The sequence below is a fragment of the Protopterus annectens genome, chromosome 1.part2 (genome assembly GCF_019279795.1).
Source record: "Protopterus annectens isolate FY-2018-M chromosome 1.part2, PAN1.0, whole genome shotgun sequence".
In the NCBI taxonomy this organism is placed as follows: domain Eukaryota; kingdom Metazoa; phylum Chordata; order Ceratodontiformes; family Protopteridae; genus Protopterus; species Protopterus annectens.
The window spans coordinates 657,254,867-657,280,228 of NC_056727.1; the positions used below are offsets into that span (position 1 = coordinate 657,254,867).

Sequence of the window (25,362 nt, forward strand, 5' to 3'; positions counted from 1 at the left end):
TATGGTAGGTACAAAACTGTACTTTACCCTCCCCCCAGCCCCCTGACTTACCTTGGCTCTACCTTTCCTTCTTGTTTGGTGTATTTAAGTTTTCTGGTGTATTGCTTTTTGATGGAGGTGTACCATAACATCCAATTGCTTCCCATTGTTGGGGGCACCTGACATCTGGGGCAAGAAAAACTGATGTAATGGCGTCTGCTGCATGTTTTTGTACCCCTGACGACTTGACGTCATGGATGAAGAGAGCATCCGATACAGGAATTGGACTCTGGTATTCAGGTGGGCTGAGGGCTACCTGCAGGAAGATGAACCAAATGTGATGACTGCAACAGTGAATACACTCTAACATCTACATTTATGGTAAGTGTACACAACTGTACTTTCCTATTTCCTTGTTGGAATGCATGGCCAGGTTTGCTGTTATGCAGCTTCCCCAGATGTTGTTCCTGCAGAACCTGGGCTCACATGCAGCTGCTCTATTCACGTCTCCCTGATTAGTTGTGTTTTTATCCTTGTACATCACGCAGCAAGCTGTTAACATTTTGCATGGTATTGACCTGCCCATACCCACTGTGATACTTGTGTGCTGTAAGAGGTTCCTTGGGTCTGGTTTGATTCTTTAGGTGCATGCTGTTAACTGAGGATATAGCTTTAAAACTTCCTAGTGGTTGAATATGTTGTCGCTGCTTGACATCTGATTTTGGCAGTTGGGGGACTAAATTTCTGTATCTGGTTTCTTTTAGTTTGTTTTTTTTTTTCCCCCTTTATCAGCTTGTAGTATTGCTTTGCGTGCATGTTAAACTTAATTTGGATTTAAAAGAATCACATGTACAGTAGAGAATGGATTATCCAAAATGTCAATTATCTGAACCAGCCTTCCAAAGTTTTTGAGTAGGAAAAATCAAGTCTGAATATGTAAACATTATACGGATTTGCTTTGAGTTTGTAGCCGAAAAATATTTTATTGTCCACTGGAATCGCTGAATGATTGAAAAGTATGTTCTTGCGTGTTTTAATTTTTTATCCTGTTCGGTTAATCCAAACTATCCTAAGCCCCAAATAGTTCAGATAATTCTCTGCTGTAAATTTATCTGCTTGTTTGGATAATTTTGAAATGAAAATATTAATTTGAATTTTGATATTTCTTTAGGTCAGCAGCTTTAAGAAGCAGATGGCTGAGGCTGGAAAACTTAACACTTTATTTCAGCGAGCTCCACAGTGTCTTAGCAAATTCATTGAAATTGCTGCTCGCAAAAAGCGTAGCTTCATACTAGATCAGGTAAGATATGTTGAACGCACATGGAGTGTGGGGGTGCAGATGTTGGACGTTATGCCTGTATTGAAGATTGTACTGTTGTATTCTTCCATTATTGGTTGTAGAATTCTGTTATTTTTCTTCAAAAACAATTGGGAGTTAAATTGTTGATTGACACACACACACACACACACACACACACACACACACACACACACACACACACACACACAATGTTCTTGATAAGCCTTTGTTCATTTTACTTCATTCAGTATGCTTGATCTGCTGCCTTTTGAAAGCTAGAGGCCAGCCCAAATTCCAAAGACCCCAAGGCCTGTCGGGCTTCCTTCCACCCTTCTGATATTATGATGTCTGCACAAAATGGGAACAAAATAGGTATCCCTCTTCTGTTAAACTTTCAGACAATAGTTGGATGGTGTCTTTAGTCCTAGCAAGACCTCCTTTTTCTGCCCGATGGCTTCTAGGGGCCTTGAGGATGGCATGCATTTGACTTCCCATTCATGATCATCTAGATAAAAGTGCTTTGTCCAGGAGTGCCCGAAGAGGACTCCCCTTTTTACAGGTGATTCAGAGTGGTCAAACCTTTGGCAGTATACTCTGTAGACTTTCCATCTTACTCTCATGTCTGAAGTGTTCTAGCTACACCCTTCTCTACTTCTGCAGTGCTAGTGTTTACAGGAGTATGTTGCACACCACAGATTTGTCCTTGTTTTGCTATGTGAAGGGTTCATCTCTACTGTCCAGATTTTTGCCTCATTTTTGGCCTGTTCCTTACAGAATTTGTATTTTGGGGATTTAAGTGACACATTTGAGGTTTCATATTTGTATCCTTCAGGACATGTATGCTAACCAACATTTTTATGTTGGCAGAACAGCATTTAAGAGCAGTATTTTAAAGTTTGCCCCAATTTTTGAACCTTTGGTCTTCCTCCATTATTTTAGTTTTTTTTCCAACCTTCTTGCATTAGGAGGTTGAGAATTGTCCTCACTCACTCCCTAAGGAAGGAGGACATTTCCCATGATGTCTTGTTCTCATGTTGCAGTATTCTCACTGTGGGATCCTCTGCCTTAGGTGACTGAACATCTGGCTGCTATGCAAAAGCTTAAGCCTGGTTGCTGTTGGGTGAGTGGGACATCACATACCCCTTTGGGGGATTTTTCATATTCTCTTGGGCTTAAGTTTCTGTTGCTCCCTTTTAAATAGCAGATGTGATCAAGAAAGGGGAAATGTAAGTGCGGCCAACAGATTCTGCACAAAGACTCCCATGAGCTTTGTTTTGCTTAGCCCAATCCTACAACCATATGACCTGTAGCATTTGCCAATCGTTTGTCCCTAAAACCCTTCACAGTTGTCTGGCAGCTCTGGAACTTTTTGTGGAAAACCGACGACTAAAGAGATCATCCCTAGGCATGGAACCAGAGTCTGAAGTGGAGCCCCCTAAAAAGGCCAAGTTTGCAAGACCTACTGTCTCTCTCTGCCAGGTACTGGTCTAGGGGTTGAGGGACAGAAGGAAGAACTGGCAACTTCGGCCCTTTTGTGGGGGCCACTCGAATCTCCAGTTGGCATATCGACTGAGGTTACTCTGGCTTTGGCTGATGTCGAAGGGGAACCAGGCTTCACCGGACAGCTGCCCATGGTGCTAGAACAGGACTCGTTCTTCCACAGGCCAGTCGCTGGGTCCTAGGCTTACTCCTCCACAGACAGCCACTTAGAGTATTCCTTTTAAGAGGAAGTAAAAAAAAAAAAAGAAACTTATAACTACTTCAGCTAAAGACTGACCAGACTAGCAAATGTTTTCCCGGTCTTTGTCTCTTAGGCCCACAGCTTCACTTTCTCCTGTCTTGCCTGCTTTCAGCCCTAGGCAAGCTTCAGCTTCTTCCATTTCCCCCTACTCACGCAGGAGGAAGATTCCTCCTTCTCAGAATCTTTGACTTGCACATCCCATTAGCTTCTCCCCAGGACTACTACTCCTTGGAAGGAGACTCCTCACCTGAAAATGTTTCTTTTGGGGAGCCTATTTCCGGAATTAGGGAGTGTTTCAAATGGAATGCCACGCAGATGACTGAGATTCAAAAGAGGTACTTTGAACTGCTTCAGTTACCCTTCCCCTCTATCTCCCCTGTAATTCCAAGTTACCTGGATGAATTTGCCTCTGCCTCCAAGACCCCTGAATCACAGCTCCCAAAAGACTTGACACGTTTAACAAAGTCCCTTATGATCACATGTGCCTCATTAAGCCTCCTATGGCAGACCCTGCAGTCATTGCAGTGGCCCCAGGTAATCTAGACAAATCTCCTCTTCCCTTCTGCCATCCAACAAGGACAGGTAGGGTCTTAGACTGGGGAAACAGAATTACACATCTTCACACTAGTCTTCCGGGCTATCGATTTATCAGACACACATGGTCAGATGTGGTTTCCCAGGCAAATTCATTGCTTTCTTCCCTGCCTGAACAAAATAAGGTAGCATCTTAGCTTCACAAGTTCCCGAACTTTCTGTAAAGTGCAGCTATGATGCTGCTGTGAGGCTTCAGCCAGGTCTGCTGCCTTAGCCTCTGTACTGCACAGATATTCCTGGCAAAGGCTACAGCCACTCCCTGATTTTTAAATCCAAAATATTGGATGCACCCCTAGACAAATTATTTGGCAAACTGTCTAAACTGTTCAAAAACCTCCAGGAAAAAAGCAAAGAACTTCAGGACCTCACCCATTCCAAAGTACCCAACTAAACCCACCTTTGTCAGGGGAGCTCTTCCCCCATCCTCCTCAAGACACAGGAAAGGATCTGGAAAGGCCCCCCCCAAGACAGCCTCTTCACAACCCACCACAGGCAGCCTTTTCCAGATAGTGTGAGACTGCCTAAGCCACTTACTCTCTTCCCATCTGTCACTGTCTACCCATTCTGAAAGTTGTCATTTCAGACCGCTGGGTCTTAATAGTGGAAAAAGGATGCTTTGACCTGGCACGAAAAGCCCCTTCCACAGGGCATATACCCTTCCCTCCAAAAAAAAAAAACGATTGCATCTAATCCCCTAGATAATCCAAGATCTACTCTCACAAGGGACCATAGAAAGGGTCCCCTCAGGCCAAGAAGGTCAGGGGTTCTTACTCCATCCTTTTCCTAGTACCAAAAAAGGATGGCCCTTGGAGGCCCTTTCTAAACTTGTCACTGCCAAACCCTTTCCTGCAGGTCCCTTCCTTCAGAATGTTATCCCTTCAAACCTTTCTTCCACTACTGCCACCCAGGGCATTCATAGCCACTTTGGACCTGAAGAAGGCTTACCTCCACCTTTCCATACCCCCAAGTACAGAAGGTTTTTATGATTTGCTCTACCTTCCTCACACTTTTCAGTTTAATGCCTTGCCCTTTGGTTTATCTACTGCACCAAGGGTTTTGTGCCTAGCCCCAGTAGTAGCCTACCGCAGAACAAAAGGCAAGCAAATTTATCCTTAACTGGACAGACCTCATTCTAGCAGAGGAACGTACTCTGAGGACAGACTAAATATTCACTATGTCCCTACTTCTTAGCTTTGGGTTCACACTCAGCCTGACAAAGACCAAACCACCTTGGGCTGCAGGATACGGACAGACCTGATGAAAGCCTTCCTTCCTCAGGGCAAAGTCTACTCCCTAATCAACTTCTTCCAGGAGTTTCTAGTCTGCCACATCTCTGCCGGGCAGTTCATCTTATAGGCCTCATGGCAGCTACACTGTGTATGCTGCCCCTAGCCAGGCTACACATGGAAGTTCCACTGGTACTTATTTTGGTCACAGCACAATCACCACCTGGAATTTCAGGTGCCCCTTCTACCCTGCCTAAAGGCAGTTGAGGTAGTGAACCCAACAAGTAAACCAGAATCCAGGCCAACCTCTGCAACCCACCAAACCAGTGCAATTTATACACAGATGTTTTGGATCTAGGGTGGGGGGCCACTATGAACAGCCGCAAGGTGCAGGCCCAGTGGGAGCCCTCCCTCCAGAAAAAAAATATTGACGCAAGGGAAATGACTGTACTCTTAGCCCTACAGACCTTTCCTACTGTACTCCTAGCCCTACACACCTTTCCACGAATTCAGACAGGCACTACTGTAATGTGGTACATCAACAAATGTGTGTGTGTGTGGGGGGGGTCAGGTCCTATTTACTCTGCAAGCTTGCTTGTAGTCGCACTGCAGACATTCTACATTCCATCCCAAGACTGCCATCGGGGAGATGCCCTCAGCAGATCCTTCTTTCCACGTCACGAGTGGATGTTACACAGGGATATGCTTGTAAACAGCACACCACAGATCTGTTGGCCTCCCCTCAGAACAGGCAACTGCAGCTATTCTACTCTAACCCACTCCCCACTAGCTTGGAGAGTGAATTTTTTTTTCGATTTCTTGGAAAGGGACTGATGTTAGTGTGCACTGTTGCAGTCATTACATATGGTTAATCTGAAGTCGGCCTGAATTCCAAATTCTTGGGTCCTGCATCGGTTGCTGTCTCCTCTTCCATGACGTCCGGTCGTCTGGTATCAAACAAGCAGCTAACGCCATTTTCTTTAGTCTTTCTTGCCGCGCGGTGCCCGAAGCAGAAGCATTTCGCAAGTGCCGGTCGGCCGACTCCTGAAGTATTAGAGTTTGAGAGTTTCAGAACCGAAGTCCTCACTAAAGCTCCATACCCCGTTGGGGAAACTTTTTCTTGCTCCATTCCAATACCAGAAAAAATTAATTGTATTACTTGTGGGAAGCAAATACTTCATAAGGATTTCCATTTATACTGTATTCCTTGCCTAGGCCCTGATCACAATGTGCCTGGCTGTCAGTTTTGTGCTAGATTTAACCAACGCACTATTAAGTGTTGGTATAGTTTTGCCTCAAAGTATTTTGGAAACTGATTTAATTACCCAGAAATGTCAGATAGCAATCAGACTACTAATAAACGCAAAGAAAAGGACAGACAGTCTAGGTCCAAAACCGACTACTAAGCTTCTCCTAAGCCAGTTGCCTGTTCGCCAGTACTCAGTGAGGCGATTTCGCAGCCCTTGATAGCAGCTACTTTCGAGTTGCAGGCCCCTACCGACACCCATGCCGTGCGATACTCAAAGTATTGGACCTACGGATGCATCTCCCTCTGATGGGTCTAGAGCCGCTGAGCAGGCACTGGAATTCTGAGGGTGTATTCAGGCCTCTACATTTTTATATCCTTCCAACGACAGCTGCAAAACTAAAGACAAAAGCAACTTCTAAAACTAAAAAAAAGACGCATGAGCCACATACACAGGCCTCTATGCTTAAAAAAACAGATTACCAAAATGGCTGAAGACCTTATTACCTTGATCAGGGGATGTTCGTTTCACTGTTGCAGTCATTACACTTGGGTTATCCTGCTGGCAGGCGAGCCGCAGTTGGCCCGAGTTCCAAAGTCTTGGTCCGGCGTCTGTTGCTGTCACACCTTCCCTGACGTCAGTTTGCCAGGGGTATAAAAGTTGCAACAGACGCCATTTTCTCCAGTCTTTCTTGCTGCGCGGTGCCCGAAGCAAAAGCAGTTCGCAAGTGCCGGTTGGCAGACTCCTGAGATTTTCAAAATTGAGTTTCAGAACCGAAGTCTTCAATAAAGCTACGTACCCCATTGGGGAAACTTTTTTTTCTTGCTCCAGACAGATGTCAGTAAAAGTTAATAATTGTATTTCTTGTGGGAAGCTAATACCTCATAAGGACTTTCACTTTTACTGTATTCCTTGCCTAGACCCTGACCACGACGCACTATTAAACGTCTGTTTGGTTTTGCTTTACATTATTTTGGCCGAAGGTTTAATTACATAATGCCGTCGGAACAACCGACTGGAATTTCTAAAAAAAAAACCTGCAAAGAAAAGGACAAGCATCCGAGGTCCAAAACCGACAACGAAGCCCCTTCTAGGCCACTCGCCGGTTCTCTGGCGCTTTCGCAGCCCCTGATACCTGCTACCTTAGAGCCACAGGCCGTAACAGACAGCCACGTGGAGACAGAGGCCTGTGGAAACTCAAGGTATTGGGCCTATGGAAACATACCCTCAGATTGGTCTGGAGCCGCTGAGCAGGCATCTGCTTCTGAGGGTGTTTTCAGACCTTCACAGCTTACAATTAAGCACACTACAGCAGCAAAGGCAAAGTCAAAAACACCATTAAAGACTAGGAAACAAGTACAGCATTCTCCAGAATGGTCATCCATGCCAAAGAAACAGATGCTTAAAATGGCCAAAGACCTAATTACTTTAATCAGGGAGTTACCATCCTCCTGACAAAAGGCCTAGGCAAGACACTAATTATGATTCCTCTGACCAGGTTTCAATTTCCTCTGATTCCTCTTCTGATCAGGGATATCCTCTCCCTCCCTATGAGGACTCTGATGCAGAAGAGTCCATACCTTCAGCCTCTCCGCCTGAGGATTATTCTTTTGGGGAACCCTGCACACCATGAGGGAGCATTTCCATTGGGAGAGCCAGGATTATTCAGAATCCAAGAAAAGGCTCTGATACTTCCTTTTATTGCCTCGGCACAGGCCCCTGGCTATCCTCCCTGTGCTTGATATTGTTTGTTTTTTCTGAGTCCAGTCTGTCTCCAGATTCTTTACCCCCTGCACCAGTAAAGCCAGACTGGTACTACAGGGTCCTTGACTCTCATAAATTTCTTTACAAAACCCCTGCTGCGGACCCAGAAACTATTTCTCAGGGTCCAAAAGAGGGTTAAAGCTTCCACTGCTAAAAATCTTGTCCCCTCTGATAGGGATTCCAGAGCGCTGGACAGATGGGGGGGGGGGGGTTTACACTTCTGCTACTTTAGCTTAAATACCAACAGTACCTCATGTCATTGTTGAAACAGAAAATGGTTTCAAATACAGAAGGTCCTGACAGTACGGAAATGCAGGATTTATTGCATGCAGTTGAAGTGGGAAAAGCATACTCTGCAATGTGGTTTTGATTCATTAGAGTTTTCTTGTAGAGCCGGAGTTACAGGCTCTTATTCGAAGGCATGCTTGGTTGAAAGAACAAAGTTTACCTGACCATGTTAAAGTAAAATTATTGGATGCTCCATTACAGCATGATATTTTGTTTGGTGTTAAGGCAGAAGAGGTGTTAAAGAAAATGAAGGATAAAGCAAAGTCAATGCAGACAGTGAAAGATTTCTTACAGGTTCAACCACCTAGATTTAGCAGAAACTGGCCTTCAAAAACTTGGTCCTTTCCAGTGTCGGGCCACAAAGAGGCAGATACAGACGCCCAAGAGGCAGATCCCAGCCCCAAGGCTCCTACAGACCTAAACAATGGGGTGCTTCAGCCCCCAAAGGAGGGGAAGACAAATCACAACCTTATAGGAAACGGTCCCAATGATTTCCCTCTGCATATGCCAAACACCTTTTGACAGCACCCCTAGGGGGGAAGCTAGCACTTTTCTCAAACAATTGGCACATGATCACCCAGGACCAATGGGTGCAGAATATTGTTTCTCAGGGTTACAGGTTCCACTTCCACACACTTCCAAAGCCAAAAGGTATGCCAGACCTGCCACAAAACCAATGGGCAGAGGCACAAAAACAGATTGCTGCTCTTATGGACATGGGAGCTATTCAAAAAGTTCCACAGCAAGAACAGGGACAAGGATTTTACTCAAGACTTTTCTTAGTACCCAGAAAGGACAAAGCCTGGAGACCAGTACAGGACCTGTCAATCGTAAATACTTTACTGGATGTTCCAAGATTCAAAATGTTAACACTACATCAACGTCTGCCCATGCTGGGCAAGAAGGCTTGGCTAGTTACTTTGGACCTCAAGGAGGCATACCTGCATAAGACAGTCTTGCAGAAGATACCTTGATTCATAGCAGGCTCAATGCATTACCAATTCTCTGCACTGCCCTTTGGCTTATCTACTGTGCCCAGGGTCTTCATAAAATGCCTGGCACCAGTAATTGCATTTTGCAGATAAAAAGGAATTCAAATATATCCCTACTTGGGCGACTGCCTTATTCAAGCAGAGAGCAAGGACATTCTTCTAAAGCATCTGGCATTTGTAAAAAGATTGCCAATTAGCCTAGGGTTACACAGTAAACGAAAAGTAATCAAAACTAGTGCCCTCTCAAGAGATAATATTCCTGGGTGCAAGCTTAAATACAACTTCCCAGATGACTTATCTCACGCCAGACAAAGGCAACTGACTCATTACTTTCAAATGATGGCAACAAAAACCCAGCTCCCTGCAAGAAAAATTCTGCAGGCCCTGGGCTTCATGGCATCCTGCATTCTATTAATTCCATATGCAAAACTGCATATGAGGAAACTACAGTGGTATCTAAAAAGTGTTTGGACTCAGCATGGTCACAAACCTGGAGACTATCATAACTTTAATTCCCTGCCTACAACAGGAGTTTCGATGGTGGGCCCAGTCCTGTCACCACAACAAGGGACAGCCTTTCACTTTACCCACAGCGAGGCAGACAATAATGGATTCATCGGATTATGCCTGGGGGGGCACATATGGCAGGAAAATGTATTCGGGGCACATGGCCCAAGGAACAAATGCATCTTCACATCAATCAAAAAGAGATGCTAGCTGTACAGAATGCCCTGACAGCTTTCAAGGACCTACTACATCCAGGACAACTATTATAAAGACAGACAATGCCACAGTTATGTGGTACATAAGCAAGGGGGCACACATTCCTACCCCCTATGCAGGCAAGCCATGACTTTGTGGAACACAGCACTGACCTATCAAGTACATCTGCAGGCACAATTCCTGCCAGGAACAAAAAATACACTGGCAGACTAAGCAGAAATCTCATGGATCCTCACTAACGGAAACTAAATCCACAGGTGTTCAGCATGATAACGAGCTAATGGGGATGCCCAGACATAGATCTTTTTGCCTCCCCTCACAAATACCAAATACAGAAATTCTGCACAAGAACTTATCACTCAAGCATGGAAAGTGGATGCTGTCATTCAGGTGGAAAGGCCTGACAGTCCTATGCCTTCCCGTACGATGCCTCTCCTTACCAAGGTACTCCTAAAAGTCAGACAAAGGCCAAAAATGATCCTGATTGCCACAGACTGGCCACGCCAGCACTGGTACCCAGTCCTAAAGAGCTTGTTTCAAGGCCCAGCTTGGCCTCTACCTCAAATTCCTCATCTTCTGACCCAACAAAACAATCCAATTCTGCACAGTCAACGCAGAACCTTAAATCTGGCAGCATGGCAGATAGTGTAGCCACTCAGCTTTAGAGAGAGGGCCACTCAGCTTTAGAGAGAGGGCAGTCTGTTATGGATGTCCTTTTAGAAGCCAGGAGGCCCAGCACTAGGAAATCTTATGCAGAAAAATGGAAGAGATTCTGTGCTTGGAACCAGGCACAAGGGCTCGAACCACTTGTCCCTAATGTATCTTAGATTTTACAATACCCAACTGATGCTGGACAAAGGCCTATCTTTCTCATCAGTTAAAATCCATGCCTCTGCCATTTCAGCTCATTACAATACGGAGCCTCCTATTTTTTCATATCCTCTACTACAACAGTGCCTCAGAGGGGCAAAAAATATAAGACCCCCAAGGAGAGCACCAGTACCAACTTGGGATCTCAATTTTGTTGCAGAAAAACTCACATTGCCTCCCTTTGAACCTTTGCACAGCTGATCTAAAATTCTCATAATGAAAAACTGCTCTGCTCCTAGCAATAACTTCAGCAAGAAGAGTCTGGCATTGATGGCTGTGGAACCTTTCATCGTTTTTCATCAGGACAGGGTCTCTCTCGGGACAAACCCAACATTCATGCCAAAAGTGGTCTCCAATGTGGCCTTGAACCAAACCATTCATTTACCTACTTTCTACCCAAATCCCCAGAATAAAGGGGAGAGACTTCTGCACGCTTTGGATGTACACAGCTACGATTCTACTTGGACAAAACAAAAGCTTTCAGAAAAACTGAGCAACTGTTTGTAGCCTATGCTGCAGGGTCACAAGGAAAGCCCATTACAAAGCAGACAATTTCAACTGGGAGAGTCAAGATTTCTCAGAATCAAAAAACGGGCACAGGGATTTCCTTCTCCCTCAGTACAGGCCTTTAGCCAGTTTTAGACATTGTGGATGATGTGTTTTCGGAGTCGAGCTTGACCCCGGACTCCTTACCTCAGTCTCCCAGCAAGCCTAACAAGGTATTACAGGGTCCCTGACTCGCACAAATTTTTATTTAGAAACACTGCTGCTGATCCTGAAACTTTCACAGGGTCTAAAGGGAGTTAAGGCCTCAACAGCAAAAAATCGTACCCCCTCTGACAGATTCAAGGGCACTGGATAGATGGGGAAAAAAGATTTATACATCTGCAACCTTGGCAATTAGGGCCTTAAACTGCCAGTTTCATATGCTCAAGTATCAACAACATGTTATGGGATTGCTGAAACAGAAAATGTTGATTTCTGAACGTGCAGAAAATAAATTGCAGGAATTATTGCATGCAGCTGAACAGGTTGGAAAGCATACTTTGCAATGTGGTTTTGATTCTTTAGAGGCCTCCTGCAGGGCCACAGGTACTGGATCTGTGGTTAGGAGGCATGCCTGGCTAAAGGAACAAAATTTGCCTGATCATTTTAAAGCTAAATTACTAGATGAACCTTTACAGCATGGTATTGAGGCAGAAGAGGTTTTAAAGAAAATGGAAGACAAAGCCAAGTCTATGCAAACTGTTACAAGTGCAGCCACCAATATTCAGTTTACACTGGCCTACAAAAAATTGGTCCTTTACTGAGTTAGAGCTCAAACGGGCAAATCCAGACGCCCTAAGGGTTATAGATACCAGGCACGAAATTCATACAGGTCAACGCAATGGGGCGCTTCTACCTCCAAATCTGGAGGAGATAAAGCGCAAACCTACAGAAAACAGTCCCAATGACTTCCCTCTGCCTTCACCAAGCACTTATCTTTTGGCAGCACCCTGAGGGGGAAAATTAGCACTTTTTGTTCAAATTTGACAGTTAACCCAGGACAAATGTGTGCTAAACATAGTATCACAGGGATACAGATTCCGTTTCCATACTCTGCCAATGGCAAACGGTTGGCCAGATCTGCCAAAAAATCAATGGGCAGAGGCACAGAAACTGGTTGTCTCTCATCGATATGGGGGCCATTCATCCAGTACCAGAAAAGGAAAGGACAAGGTTTTTACTGAAGACTGTAATTAGTACCCAGAAAGGACAAGGGCCTGGCTGCCAATACTGGGTTTAGCGATTTTGAGCACATACCTGGACATTCCAAAATTCAAAATGCTGCCTTTGCAGCAGCTTCTGCCCATGCTGGGCAAGAATGCTTAGCTGGTGACAGACCTAAGAAGCATACCTGCATGTCCCAATAAGGCAGTCGTGCAGAAGATACCTCAGATTCAAGGCTGGCTTAATGCATTACCAATTCTCTGCACTGCCCTTTGGCTTATCTGCTACGGCTAGGGTCTTTACAAAGTGCGTGGCACCAGTAATTGCATTTTGCAGACAAAGTATTCAAATATATCCTTACTTGACTACTGTCTCAAGCAGAGAGCAAGGATATTCTTCAACACCTGGCGTTTGAAAAGGCTTCTAACATGCCTAGGATACACAATAAACTACAAAAATCACAACTGGTACCCTCTCAAAATATAACATTCCTGGGTGCATACTTGAATACAACTGCCCAAATGGCTTACCTCACTCCAGGCAAGCAAAAGCAACTGGGTTTTTGTTGCAATCCGTTTAAGTAATCTGCAAGACAAATTCTGCAGGCTTTGGGCTTCATGGCATCGTATTGATTCCGTATGCTAGACTGCATATGAGGAAACTTCAGTGGTACCTAAAATGTTTATGGAGTCAACATTGTCACAGTCTGGAAACTATGCTGGTTGGGATCAGAGCCGATCCTCCGCTCGTACTTGGCCATCTTCAATAGCTAGAGTGTGGTTTACTGGCTCGAGGCTACCCCTTATCCCATAATGCCTAGCGATAGCTACCCAGATCTCCTTTGCCACTTCAGCTGTGAGGTGTCGTTTTTCTGGCTCAGGCTTGTATAAGTTTTTTGTGTAACTTTTTCACTAGAATTTAACTCTTCTAGTATTTTATTAACTATAGTTTTGTTTCTGTGATAGTTTAGTTTATAGTATTCTCCTGATGTTCATCGTGCATATAGCTGCAGTAATCACATATGGGTTCTCTGCAGTCAGGCGGGTCCTCGGTCGGCCGAATTCCAAAGTCTTGGTCCGGCGTCGGTTGTCGCCTTCTTCCCTGACAGTGCGACAGGGGTATATAAGTAACAGCTGACGCCATGTTCTCCAGTCTTTTTTGCTGCACGGTGCCTGAAGCAGAAGCAGTTCGCAAGTGCCGGTCGGCCAGCTCCTGAATTTACGAAAAATTGGAAACCGAAGTCTTCTTTAAAGCTAAGTACCCCGTTGGGGAAACTTTTCTTGACTCTGACCAATGTCAGACAAAGTTAACAATTGTATTTCTTGTGGGAAGCAAATACCGCATAAGGATTTCCATTCCCTCTGCATACCTTGTTTAGGCCCAGACCACGATGTCTCGGGCTGTCGCTTTTGCGCTACTTTCAATAAATGCACTATTAAGCGTCGGGCGGAGTTCGCCCAACATTATTTTGGTAAAGCTGTCGGATACTCAGACTACCGTTTTGTCCAAAAAAACGAAAGGACAAGTACTGACACGTGAGGTCCGCGGTCTCCACCAACACCACGCCAAAACCGGCTGCATGTGGTCTGGTTCTCAGCGAGACGTCTATGCAGTCCCTGACAACCGACGACACTTCATTGGCTGTGTCTTCTGTACCAGAGACCGCTGGTACATCGGCCCTAACTCAGACTACAACCACCGAAACCACTGTGAGTGTTGAGCCTCCTAATGTGGACAGGTCCACTTCCACCTACGGTGTATTTAGACCCTCTACTTCCTTTTCCATTAAGGCCTTCACTAAGTCCAAATCAGCCATGCATCCCAAGAGGCATGTTGCACAGGGCCCATCCCCAGGCCCCATGCCTAAAAAGCAGATGCTTAAAATGGCTGAGGATTTAATTTCCTATATCAGGGGTTCCCAACCCCCTCCAGACAAGAGACCCAGAGTGGAGGAAGACTCTCCTTCTGAACAGGGCTCCATTTTCTCAGAACATTCTGATGTGGAGGAACACTCTTACTCCCCTTAAGATTCTGATGCAGAACAGTCCATTCCTTCTGTATCTCCCCCAGAGGATTTTTCTTTTGAGGAAACCTTGCACACCTTGAGGGAGCACTTCCATTGGGAAGGCCAAGACTTTCCTGATTCCAAGAAAAGGCTTAGGGAATTTCTTTTGTTACCTCAACACAGACCTCTGGCTATTCCTCCTGTCCTGGACATACTTGATTATGTTTACTCGGAGGCTTGTCTCACTCCGGATTCCCTGCCTCCTGCACCAGTCAAACCTGATAGGTATTAGAGTCCCTAACTCTCACCAATTTCTTTTCAAAAGCCATAATGCTGACCCGGAGACCATTTCTCAAGGCCCCAAGGGAATGAAGGCCTCTACTGCCAAGAATACACTACCTTCCGAAAGGGAATCTAGATCCTTAGTAAGGTGGGGGGGGAAGGTATACACCTCTACCACCCTAGCCATGAGGGCCTTAAATTGTCAGTTCCATATACTTAAATAGCAGTTTCTGTTATCTCAATTAAGAAACAAATTATCTCAACCTGAACCAGATTTGAAGGAATTGCAGGATATGATGCATAGTGCAGAACAAGTGGGGTAAACGCACCTTACAATGTGGTTATGATGCCTTAGAGGCCTCCAGTAGAGCCGCTGCTACAGGAGCAGTCGTTCGTAGACTGGCTTAGAGAACAAAGCTTGCCTGATCATGTTAAAGCTAAACTACTAGATGCTCCTTTACAAAAGGATGTGCTATTTGGTACTAATGCTGAGGAGATGCTACGCAAAATGGAAGAAAAAGCTAAATCTATGCAAACTGTTAAGGCTTTTCTACAGGTACAGCCACCTCGTTTTAGTAGAAATTGGCCTACAAAAAACTGGTCCTTTCCAGCCACAGACAAACCCCAAAGAGGTAGATACAGGCGCTCAAGGGGCAGAGGACAATCTCAAGGATCATATAGAGGCAGGCAATGGCCAACTCAAGCACCAAGAGGTGGCGAAGACGGTGCACAACAATACAGAAAGCAAACCCAATGACTTCCCCCTTTTCATGCCAAGCAAATCTCAGCTGGCAGCTCCCTTGGGAGGAAAGCTGGCACTATTTTCAGGAAATTGGCATATTATCACAACAGACAAATGGATCCTGGACATAATAAACCGAGGCTACAGATTTCATTTTCACACTCTTCCAAAAATGAGAGGCATGCCAAACCTGCCACACAAAGGGCAGAGGCACAAATTACAAAACTCATTGGACATGAAAGCCATTCAAGAGGGTTCTGACTCACGAACAAGGCCAAGGTTTTTATTCCAGACTTTTCCTGGTACCAAGAAAAGGAACAGACTGGAGACCCATTTTGGACTTATCCATCCTAAATACATTTCTACTCGTGCCAAAATTCAAGATGCTCACATTTACAGCAGCTTCTTCCCATGCTGGGCAAGGAGTTTTGGCTGGTAACATTGGACCTCAAGGAGGCATACCTGCATGTCCCAATCAGACAAAGCTGCAGAAGATACCTCAGATTTCTTGCAGGTTCAATCCACTATCAATTCCCTGCATTGCCCTTTGGCTTATCTACTGCGCCCAGAGTATTCACGAAATGCATGGCATCAGTAATTGCTTACTGCAGACTTCAAGGGATACAAATTTACCCTTATTTGGACGACTGCCTGATCCAAGCGGACAGCAAGCACACTCTTCTGGAACATCTGGCTTATGCAACACGGTTACTGAATTCTCTGGGATACACAATCAACAAAGAGAAATCCAGGCTAATACCATCTCAGAAAATAACTTTCCTGGGTGCCAACTTGGACACAAACACCCAGATGGCCTATCTTACGCCAGAAAAACAAGGGCAACTAACTCAGTACTTCAAAACACTAGCAAATTGTACCAGGCTTACTGCAAGGAAAATCCTGCAGGCTCTGGGCTTCATGGCGTCTTGCATTCTTTTAATCCCATGTGCAAAGTTGCATATGAGAAATTCAATGGTACCTAAAAAGCCTATGGTCTCAACACAGCCACAATTTGGAAACAATAATACCAATAATTCCATGTTTGCAAAAGGAGTTTCTATGGTGGGCCCAAGCATGTCAAACAAACACAAGCCTCAAGCAAATCAAGTCATCACAACAGACACCTCAGATTACGCCTGGGGGGCGCACATGACAGGCAGGTGCATTCAGGGCAAATGGTCCCACCTTCACATCAATCAAAAAGAAATGCTAGCAGTAATAAATGCAATTACAGCATTCAAGGACCTCCTGCATCCAGGACAATTATTGATAGACAGACAACACCACAGTGATGTGGTACATAAACAAATGAGGAACACATTCATACCCCCTGTGCAGACTAGCCATGACACTTTGGAACTTGGCTCTGGAATGGCAAATGGAACTTCAAGCACAGTACTTGCCAGGTTTGGAAAACACGCTGGCAGACAATCTAAGCAGGAATATGACAGATCCACACGAATGGAAGCTGCATCCACAGGTGTTTACAAAGATAATCCAAGCATGGGGAAGGCCAGACATAGATCTCTTCGCCTCCCACAGGAACCATCAACTGGAAAAGTTTTGTTCAAGGACTTCTCATCCAAAGGCCTGGAGGGTGGACGCCCTTTCATTCAGTTGGACAGCATGGACGGTGTACGCTTTCCCACCTCTGCCTCTTCTACCCAAGGTGCTCTTGAAAGCAAGAGCAGACAGACCGAAGATGATACTGATTGCTCCAGACTGGCCAAGACAGCACTGGTACCCACTCCTAAGGAGCCTAACACATACTCCTCCCTGGCCTCACCTCTAATGCCTTTTCTGCTAACTCAGCACAGCTACAAAACTCTTCAGTCAGCAGAAAACACTCCTCTTGCTGCATGGAAAATTCCTTAACACCACAGCAGACCCTACTCTCCAAAGAGGTTCAGGATGTCATTCTGGAGGCCAGAAGGCCGTCTACTAGGAAGACTTACTCCGCAAAATGGAAACTGTTTTGCTCTTGGAATGAGAAAAAAGGCCAGGACCCTAGAAAACTGAATTTGCCTCGGGTATTAGTGTCTAGCTGAGCTGCTGAACAGTGGACTTTCATTTTCCTCCATAAAAATCCATGCCTCAGCCATTTCTGCAGAATTCAACACGGATCCACCGTTATTCTCACCCACTTGTAAGACAATTCCTCAGAGGGGCTAAGAATAGAAGACCACCAAGGAAAACAACCAGTGCCAGCCTGGGATCTTAATTACATTCTAGAAAAATTAACATTGCCTCCCTTTGAACCAGCTGCCTTAACAGATTTGCATTATTTGTCCTGGAAAACAGCTTTCCTTCTGGCCATTACCTCAGCTCGTAGGGTTTCGGAACTACAAGCCCTCATGGCTGTGCAGCCCTTTCTTATCTTCCATCAGGACAGGGTTTCCCTTCGAACCAACCCGTCATTTATGCCTAAAGTGGTATCCAGGGTAGCTTTAAATCAAGCCATAGACTTACTACCTTTTACCCTAATCCTCAAAACAAAGGAGAAAGGCTGCTACATTCCTTAGACATCCATAGACAGCTACGTTACTATTTGGACAGAACAAAGCCTTTCAGGAAATCACAACAACTTTTTGTGTCTTATGCTGTAGGAGCTCAAGGGAAGCCTGTTACCAAACAGACCATCTCTAAATGGATCGGCCACTGCTTACGATTTTGTTACTCCTATCATGGGAAATCTGTCCTTGTAGGCATCAGACCACACTCCACCAGGGCCACAGCTACCTCTACAGCCTTCCTCGGAGTTCCTACCAAAGATATCTTGGAGGCAGCCACTTGGAGTTCTATACATACCTTCACAAGACACTACCACCTGCCTTTATATTCCAAAACTAGAGCAGGCTTTGCTACTGCTGTGTTGCAGGGCATTCTGGCTCACCCCAGTTCTACCTAGTGCCTACCACCCTGTGCGTAGCTTTGGGATTCTACCCATATGGGATTACTGCAGCTGTATGCACGATGAACATAGTACAGTTTTGTACCTACCACAAATGTAGATGTTAGAGTGCTAATACAGCTGCAGTACAGGTTTCCCTCCCTTCTTCCCCTCTAGGTATTCCTTTTGGGGGCACCTGACATCTGGGGCAAGAAAGACTGGAGAACATGGCGTCTGCTGTTACTTAAATACCCCTGTCGCACTGACGTCAGGGAAGAAGGCGACAACAACCTATGCCCGACCAATACTTTGGAATTCGGCCGACCGAAGACCCGCCTGATGGCAGAGAACCCATATGTGATTACTGCAGCTGTATTAGCACTCTAACATCTACATTTATGGTAGGTACAAAACTGTACTTTTTGTAGGACTCTAACTTGGAGTGCTCCCCCCCCCCCCCCACACCTCTTCTTGTCAGGTTAGCCATTTAAGTTGGAGGCTTTCCTTCTGCTTTTCTCTTGTAGGCTAGCCGTTTAAATTAGAGGCTTTCCTATTTTTAAAAAAAAAAAAAAAAAAAAAAAACTTTAGCTATAGTCTTTCTAGTAGCTGTGTTTTTTGTAGACTGTATATTGCTTCTTGTTATAATTGCTTTTCCTTCTACTGTTAAGGATGTCAAAGGAATCCAAGGTTTCTGGGTTCAGGAAGTGACTCATGTCAGAAAATCTCTGACAGATGGGCACGCTTCTTGCGTCTATTGTTTAGGCGCTGTGCACCTACAGGACTCTTGTTCTATTTGCCATACCTTTAGTCCAAGAGTCCTGCAGGAGCGTAAGAGTAAGTTTATTCTTGGGGGTCTTTTAAAACCCCAGGATTCACCGGCCAAGAACTCACAGCCTGTGAAATCCCCTAGGCGCTGTGCACCTGCAGGACTCTTGTTCTATTTGCCATACCTTTAGTCCAAGAGTCCTGCAGGAGCGTAAGAGTAAGTTTATTCTTGGGGGTCTTTTAAAACCCCAGGATTCACCGGCCAAGAACTCACAGCCTGTGAAATCCCCTAAACCCACTAAGCAGTCTGCTCTAGGTTCGGAGCCATCTTCTGTTAAGGATTTACCTTCTACGTCAGTGTCTTGTCGGTGCCAGCTGGAAATCTCCCAGTCTGCTCCATCAGAGGCTTAGGAGCTGTTGCGGAGCCACAAGAGGCTGAGGTCCCAGTCACTAGTCAGTGCATTCGGCTCCTCTGTCTCCTTTACTTCAGAGCGAGTGTAGTCACCGATCCTCACTCCTCTCTATCCTCTAGGCTGTTGGATCATGATGTGGCGAGAGTGGTCAGTAGGTTGTTAAAGTTGCAGGCACTAGCTAAATTGTTGTCCAGCCCTCCTCCAACAGGTATCGGCTCCATCCACTTCTCTCTGTTCCTCCTCCGACTCCAGTGAGTTCGGAGCCGGAGTTCATTGGGGTTCGAGTAGTGGAATCATCGGCTGTGATGACTTTATCTCGTTTGGCTCAGTCTGCTCAGATTCCCTCGGTGGTACCTTCCATCGAGGGATCTGGGCGCCGGGGCTCCCTCGTTGGCTCAGAGGGGGCGAGTGGCATCGGACCCTTGTCCGACCACATTCTCTCTCTCTCTCTCTCTCTCTCTCTCTGTCTCTCTGTCTCTCTCTGTCTCTCTGTCTCTGTCTCTCTGTCTCTCTCTCTCTGCTTCGGGGCAGGTGAGCTCTGCTCCTACATCGGCCTCTGAGCAGTCTCTCTCGGTGCGGAGAAAGATTCCTATTTCTTTGGAACTGGAGCTTTCTCTGCATTGCAGCAGGGGCGCCTTTGATGTCATGCAGAGTGTGCTGTCCCCTGAGTCAACTCCACTATCAGCTCCGTCCCCTGTAGTGCCTGTGCCAACCTCTGCTCCTCCTCCAGACCCCAAGCGTAGGGAACAGATGGTCCAGGACACCCATTGGGTGTTTCCTCCTCTTCTGAGGCCTCTCTTGATCACTCAGAAGAGCCCCCTAGAAAGTGTAAGAGGAAGCACATTGACTCCCCCGAGTCTGTTACTTCTGATACAGACTTAGATGATTCGGAAGGGTCCCAGAGATCCCCCTCTGAAGACGTTTTTGTCGGACATCCTAGAAATGCTTAAACAGAGGGGGAACTGAAATCCCCTAGCCCCTTCTGAGGATGTCTGTATTTCTGGATGCCTTCGGTTCCCGTCCTTCCACCTCCTGGGTGTCTCCGCCTTTCGATCCACTTATCACAGTAGTGGCTCGAAAGGCTCGGTAAGCTCCGGATACAGTGGAACCAACTCTAGAGGAGCCATAATAAATTCATTACAGCACCCCAGGATAAACAGTTCCTTTCGAAAGGTGTCCCTGTTGATGCTATGGTGGTAGCAGCAGCCACCAAAAGAGTTATCGGAGACCTCTTCTGTCCATCCCCCTAACAAGGAGTCTAGGACGATGGACAGATATGGGAAGCGAATGTTCGCTTCCGTGACATTCTGAGGTCACTGAACTACCTGTGTCCTTTTACCAGACTTCAAAGGGATCTCCTTAAAGAGCTCTGAGGTGCCCTCCAAGATCCAACAGCTGAGGGAGCACAAGCCAAGCTAGCTTCCCAGCTAGCGACACGTAATTCTAACTCTTCCACGAGGCTCATTTCCTATGCAGCTGATGGGGCGAGTAGAGCCGCTGGTACCGGGGTGGCCCTTGGGAGGCATGCGTGGATGCGGCTGTGTAACTTTGCAGAACTCGAGTGTCCTTCAACACTCCCTTTGGTTCCTTTCTTTTTGGACCACAGGTGAAAGACACTTTGACTAGGTGTGGGCAAGAAGGCAGGACTCTTCTCTGCCATGGGAGTCCGTTTTTCCACTCCCTCTAGACCTTACCCCAAGGGTCAGAAGAGTGGGAAGATGTGGTTCCGTAAGTCTCAGGGAGCCTTGCCTGACGCACAGGGATTTTTTTCCGGCAGAGGGGGAAACTATAATTGACGCCGCCCTCTTGGCAGAGGGGGTCCGCAGAACCAGGGCAACAGATAGTCCTTCTCTAAGCCCTTCCAGCATCCCTAAAGGGTTGCCCGGCTGCTCAACTGTGGAGGCAGTCGGGGGAAGACTTGCTGCACCCAATAGCCTGGCAAAGTTTAATACACCGATGGGTACAGTCCATTACATCCGGAGGTTACAATATTCCCTTCCATCAACCCCCTTTAGTCAAGGAAGACCCTTCCAGATGTTCCACCCAATCTGAAGGAGCAAGCAGTAATAGAAGTTTCAAAATTGCTAGAAGAAAGAGCAATCCAGGAAGTCCTGGCAGACCAGCATGGATCCGGAACTTGCTCAAGGTTCTTTTTAGTACCAAAAAAGACAGGGGACTGGAGACAGATTCTGGGTCTCGGCAGACTAAACAGGTCTGTACAAAACAAAGTTTCGGATGGTCACACTACAGTCCATTCTACCCTTTCTGCGTCAGGACAATTTGATGTGCTCGATAGATCTTCAGGATGTGTACTACCATATAAAGATGGACAGGCGCTCCAGGAGGTCTTCGCTTTTGGCAGGGGGCCAGTCATCAGTTCAGAGCTCTGCCCTTTGATCTCACCACAGCCCCCAGGGTGTTCACCAAATATGACAGTGGTCACGGCTCACGTGAGCCATCAAGGATTCCAGGTGTTTCTGCATCTAGATGACTGGCTCTTTACTGCTTCCACCAGGCATCAACTCATACAAGCACGGGACTACACAATCTGCTCCCAGCTCGTCATTACAATAAATTTAGAAAAATCTGCCTTGTTGCCCTGTCAATCTATCACTTGCATAGGAGCAAACTTGGATACAAGGGATATGTTTGCAAGGCTACCACTAGAAAGGGTGTCCGCAATCAGTCAGCAGGTACAGGTTCTGATGCAGAGTAAAAGGATCCAAGTCGGGTACGTCCTTCAAACTCTGGGTTCCATGGCAGCAGCCATTCTCCTAATCCCACTGGCGCGCTTCCATATGAGAATTCTTCAGTGGCTTCTGTGGTCTTTCCAAGAGCTACTCATGATTTACATGTTCATGATCACAGATGCATGCAAAAGACATCTTTCTTGGTGGATGGGTCTCCCCACTAGTTACTCAAGGCAGATCTTTCATACAACCCTCTCCTGTAGCCACAGTGACGACAGACTCCTCCCTGATAGGGTGGGGGGGGCATTATCTGGGCAGGACAGTCCCAAGGCACGTGGCAACCTCACGAGTAGCATCTGCATATAAATGTCCGGGAAATGAGAGCCATGCTCCTGGTGTTGCAAGCCCTTCAAGACTCTCCTTCTGGGACCATTGCTATTCAAACGGACATGTCAATGGTGTGGGAAATCCAACAAGCAGGGCAGAACCGGGTCCTACCCCCTGTGTCGAAGCACTCTGACTTGGGTGATTTCCTGCCAACGGTTTCTGATTGTGACGCACATCCCCGGGAGATCCAACGTCATAGCGGACAGGCTCAGAGCTGTTCTTGTGCCTCACGAGTGATCTCTGAATCAGGAAGTTAGAATCTTGTTTTCCACAAATGGGGACAGCCTTGCTGCAATCTCTTTGCCACCCCCTTCAACAGCAAATGCAGCAACTACTTCTCCCTTCCGCTTCCGGGTCACATACAGAGAGACGCTGTAGTCCACGATAGTCCCCAGGGACTTTTTTTATGCATTTCCTCCTTTCCCCCGATACCCAAACTTGTACAGAAAGCAATATCGTTGGGTTGCAAAATGATCCTCATTGCTCCCTACTGGCCTCGACAAATATGGTTCCCGTTCCTGCACCATTACCTTCTCTCTCAACTCTGGACCCAATTCCAGACCTGGTTCATCAAACAGGTGAGTTGCATCAATCCCTCAAAACTCTCCAGCTCACAGCTTGGTTGCTCCACTTCCAACCTTAGCCAGGCTTCCCAGCAGTCTGTGACATTATAGTCTCCTCTCACACAAGTCTGCAACGAGGAAAACTTGCGCTAGTAAATGGAAACATTTTTCTTGTTGGGCAAAGGCTAGGAATGTGGATCCCTTTTCAGCTCCATTCCACAAAATCCTGGAATTCCTGGCTCAACTGTTTCATTCCGGGTCCGCTTCTACGATCGGGGTACAAATGGCCATTTCTAACTTTCTTGTTGGTTTTTCGAACTCTAACATTATTTCTCATAAGCTCTGTAAAGCTTTTTTGAGAGGGACAACTCTTCTTAGGCCTCCAGTGAGGGATCTCCCTCCTCCATGGGACCTTAATTTTAGTCCTATCCTCAATTCTGTCCCCTTTTTGAACCAGCAGTGTCCTGCTCCATCAAGTTTCTATCTTGGAAGATGCTCTTTCTGGTAGCTATTACTTCAGCTAGACGTGCCTCCGAACTTCAGGCGCTATGTGTTCATCCTCCATACTTGGTTTTTCATAAGGACAGGGTTGCTCTGAGGACTAATCCTTTTTTTCTCCCTAAAGTCTGCTCAGAAAATAATTTAAACCAATCTATAGATCTTCCTGCGTGTTTCCCTAATCATACCAGCAAGGCAGAATGCAAATTACACCAATTGGGTGTTCATAGGTAATTGCGTTTTTACCTGCATTTTACCTGCACAGAACTGAAGTAAGCAAGTCGGACCAACTATTCCTCTCACATCTTGGGCAAACCAGATCTCCCAGTTTCCAAGGTAACATTGTCCATATGGTTGTCGCACTATTTCTTTCATTTGTCAGTTAGGCAACAAACAGTTGCCTATTAAACAGGTCATTCTACTAGGGCCTTGGCCACCTCTGTAGCCTTCCAGTCTAGGTTGCCCATGGATTCCATCTGTGCAGCTGCTATGTGGGCAAACCCTCATACCTTTATTTCTCATTACAAGGTGGATATGGTCTCCAGGAGCAGAGCTGACTTTGGTTCCACTGTTCTGAAGAGTCTGTTCCACTGAGCCACCCAGGATTTTAGGTGTTGGGGAAGCTGTACCAACCAGCAAGAACGAAGACTAGATGGACAACATAAAGAAGTTATGTACCTACCATCTCTCCTTCCTTCTTGCGTCCCTCCCTCCATCCCCCTGTCCTAGTTTCTGTTCAACTGGCTGTGTGTTCTTTTGTTTCTTCTATTGACTTAAGAGAATATGGCAGGTATAGTCAACTGATTTCTTGACTGGTTTATTAGGTTGTCATGTCTGGAGTTAGCTATGTCAAATGATCTGGGTAGCTATTGCTAGGCATTATAGGATAAGGGGTAGCCTCGAGCCAGTAAACTGCTCTCGAGCTATTGAAGATGACAGAGTCTGAGCAGAGGATCGGCTCCGATCCCAACCAGCAAGAAAGGTGAGATGAAGACAACTAACATGGAACATATTATGGTAGGTACATAACTTTTTTCCTCTCATTCCCTGCCTACAACAGGAGTTTCTATGGTGGGCAAAGGCATGTCTCAAAAACATGGGACGGGCCTTCACTCTACCCCCTGCCAGCCAAAACTTAACACTCATCAGATTATGCCTGGGGGGCCCACATGGCGGGAAGATGCATTCATGGCATATGGACCCCAAAACAAATGCATCTACATGTTAACCAGAAAGAGATGATAGCTGTTCAAAATGCCCTGACAGCCATCAATGATTTACTTCATCCAGGACAACTACTGATAAAGACTGACAATAAAACGGTCTTGTGGTATATAAACAAACGGGTACGCACTCATACCCCCCTTTGCAGATTAGCCATGGCACTGTGAGACACAGCTCTGACTTACCAAATACATCTTCAAGCTCAATTCCTGCCAGGAAGGCAAAATACTCTGGCAGACTATTTAAGCAGAAACCTTATGGATCCTCACAAGTGGAAACTAGATCCACATGTCTTCAGCATGATGATAAAGAAATGGGGGAGCCCAGACCTAGATCTATTTGCATCCCCTCAAAATTATCAATTGAAAGGATTCTGCACAAGGACTTTCACAGACAAGCATGGAAATTGGATGCCCTATCCTTGAGTTGGGAAAAACCTTTCAGTTTACGCCTTTCCTCCACTGCCTCT

At 46.0% G+C, this 25,362-nt stretch overlaps 1 protein-coding gene across 1 annotated transcript in view; it reads left to right on the forward strand.

The window, feature by feature from the left end:
* The window catches only part of HNRNPU (heterogeneous nuclear ribonucleoprotein U), a 548,643-nt gene that overhangs the window by 219,044 nt on the left and 304,237 nt on the right, over positions 1-25,362 (forward strand). The window contains exon 9 of the mRNA XM_044058137.1: positions 1,151-1,279. Within this exon, the coding sequence (XP_043914072.1) occupies positions 1,151-1,279 (129 nt within the window). The remainder of the gene's footprint in view (positions 1-1,150; positions 1,280-25,362) is intronic.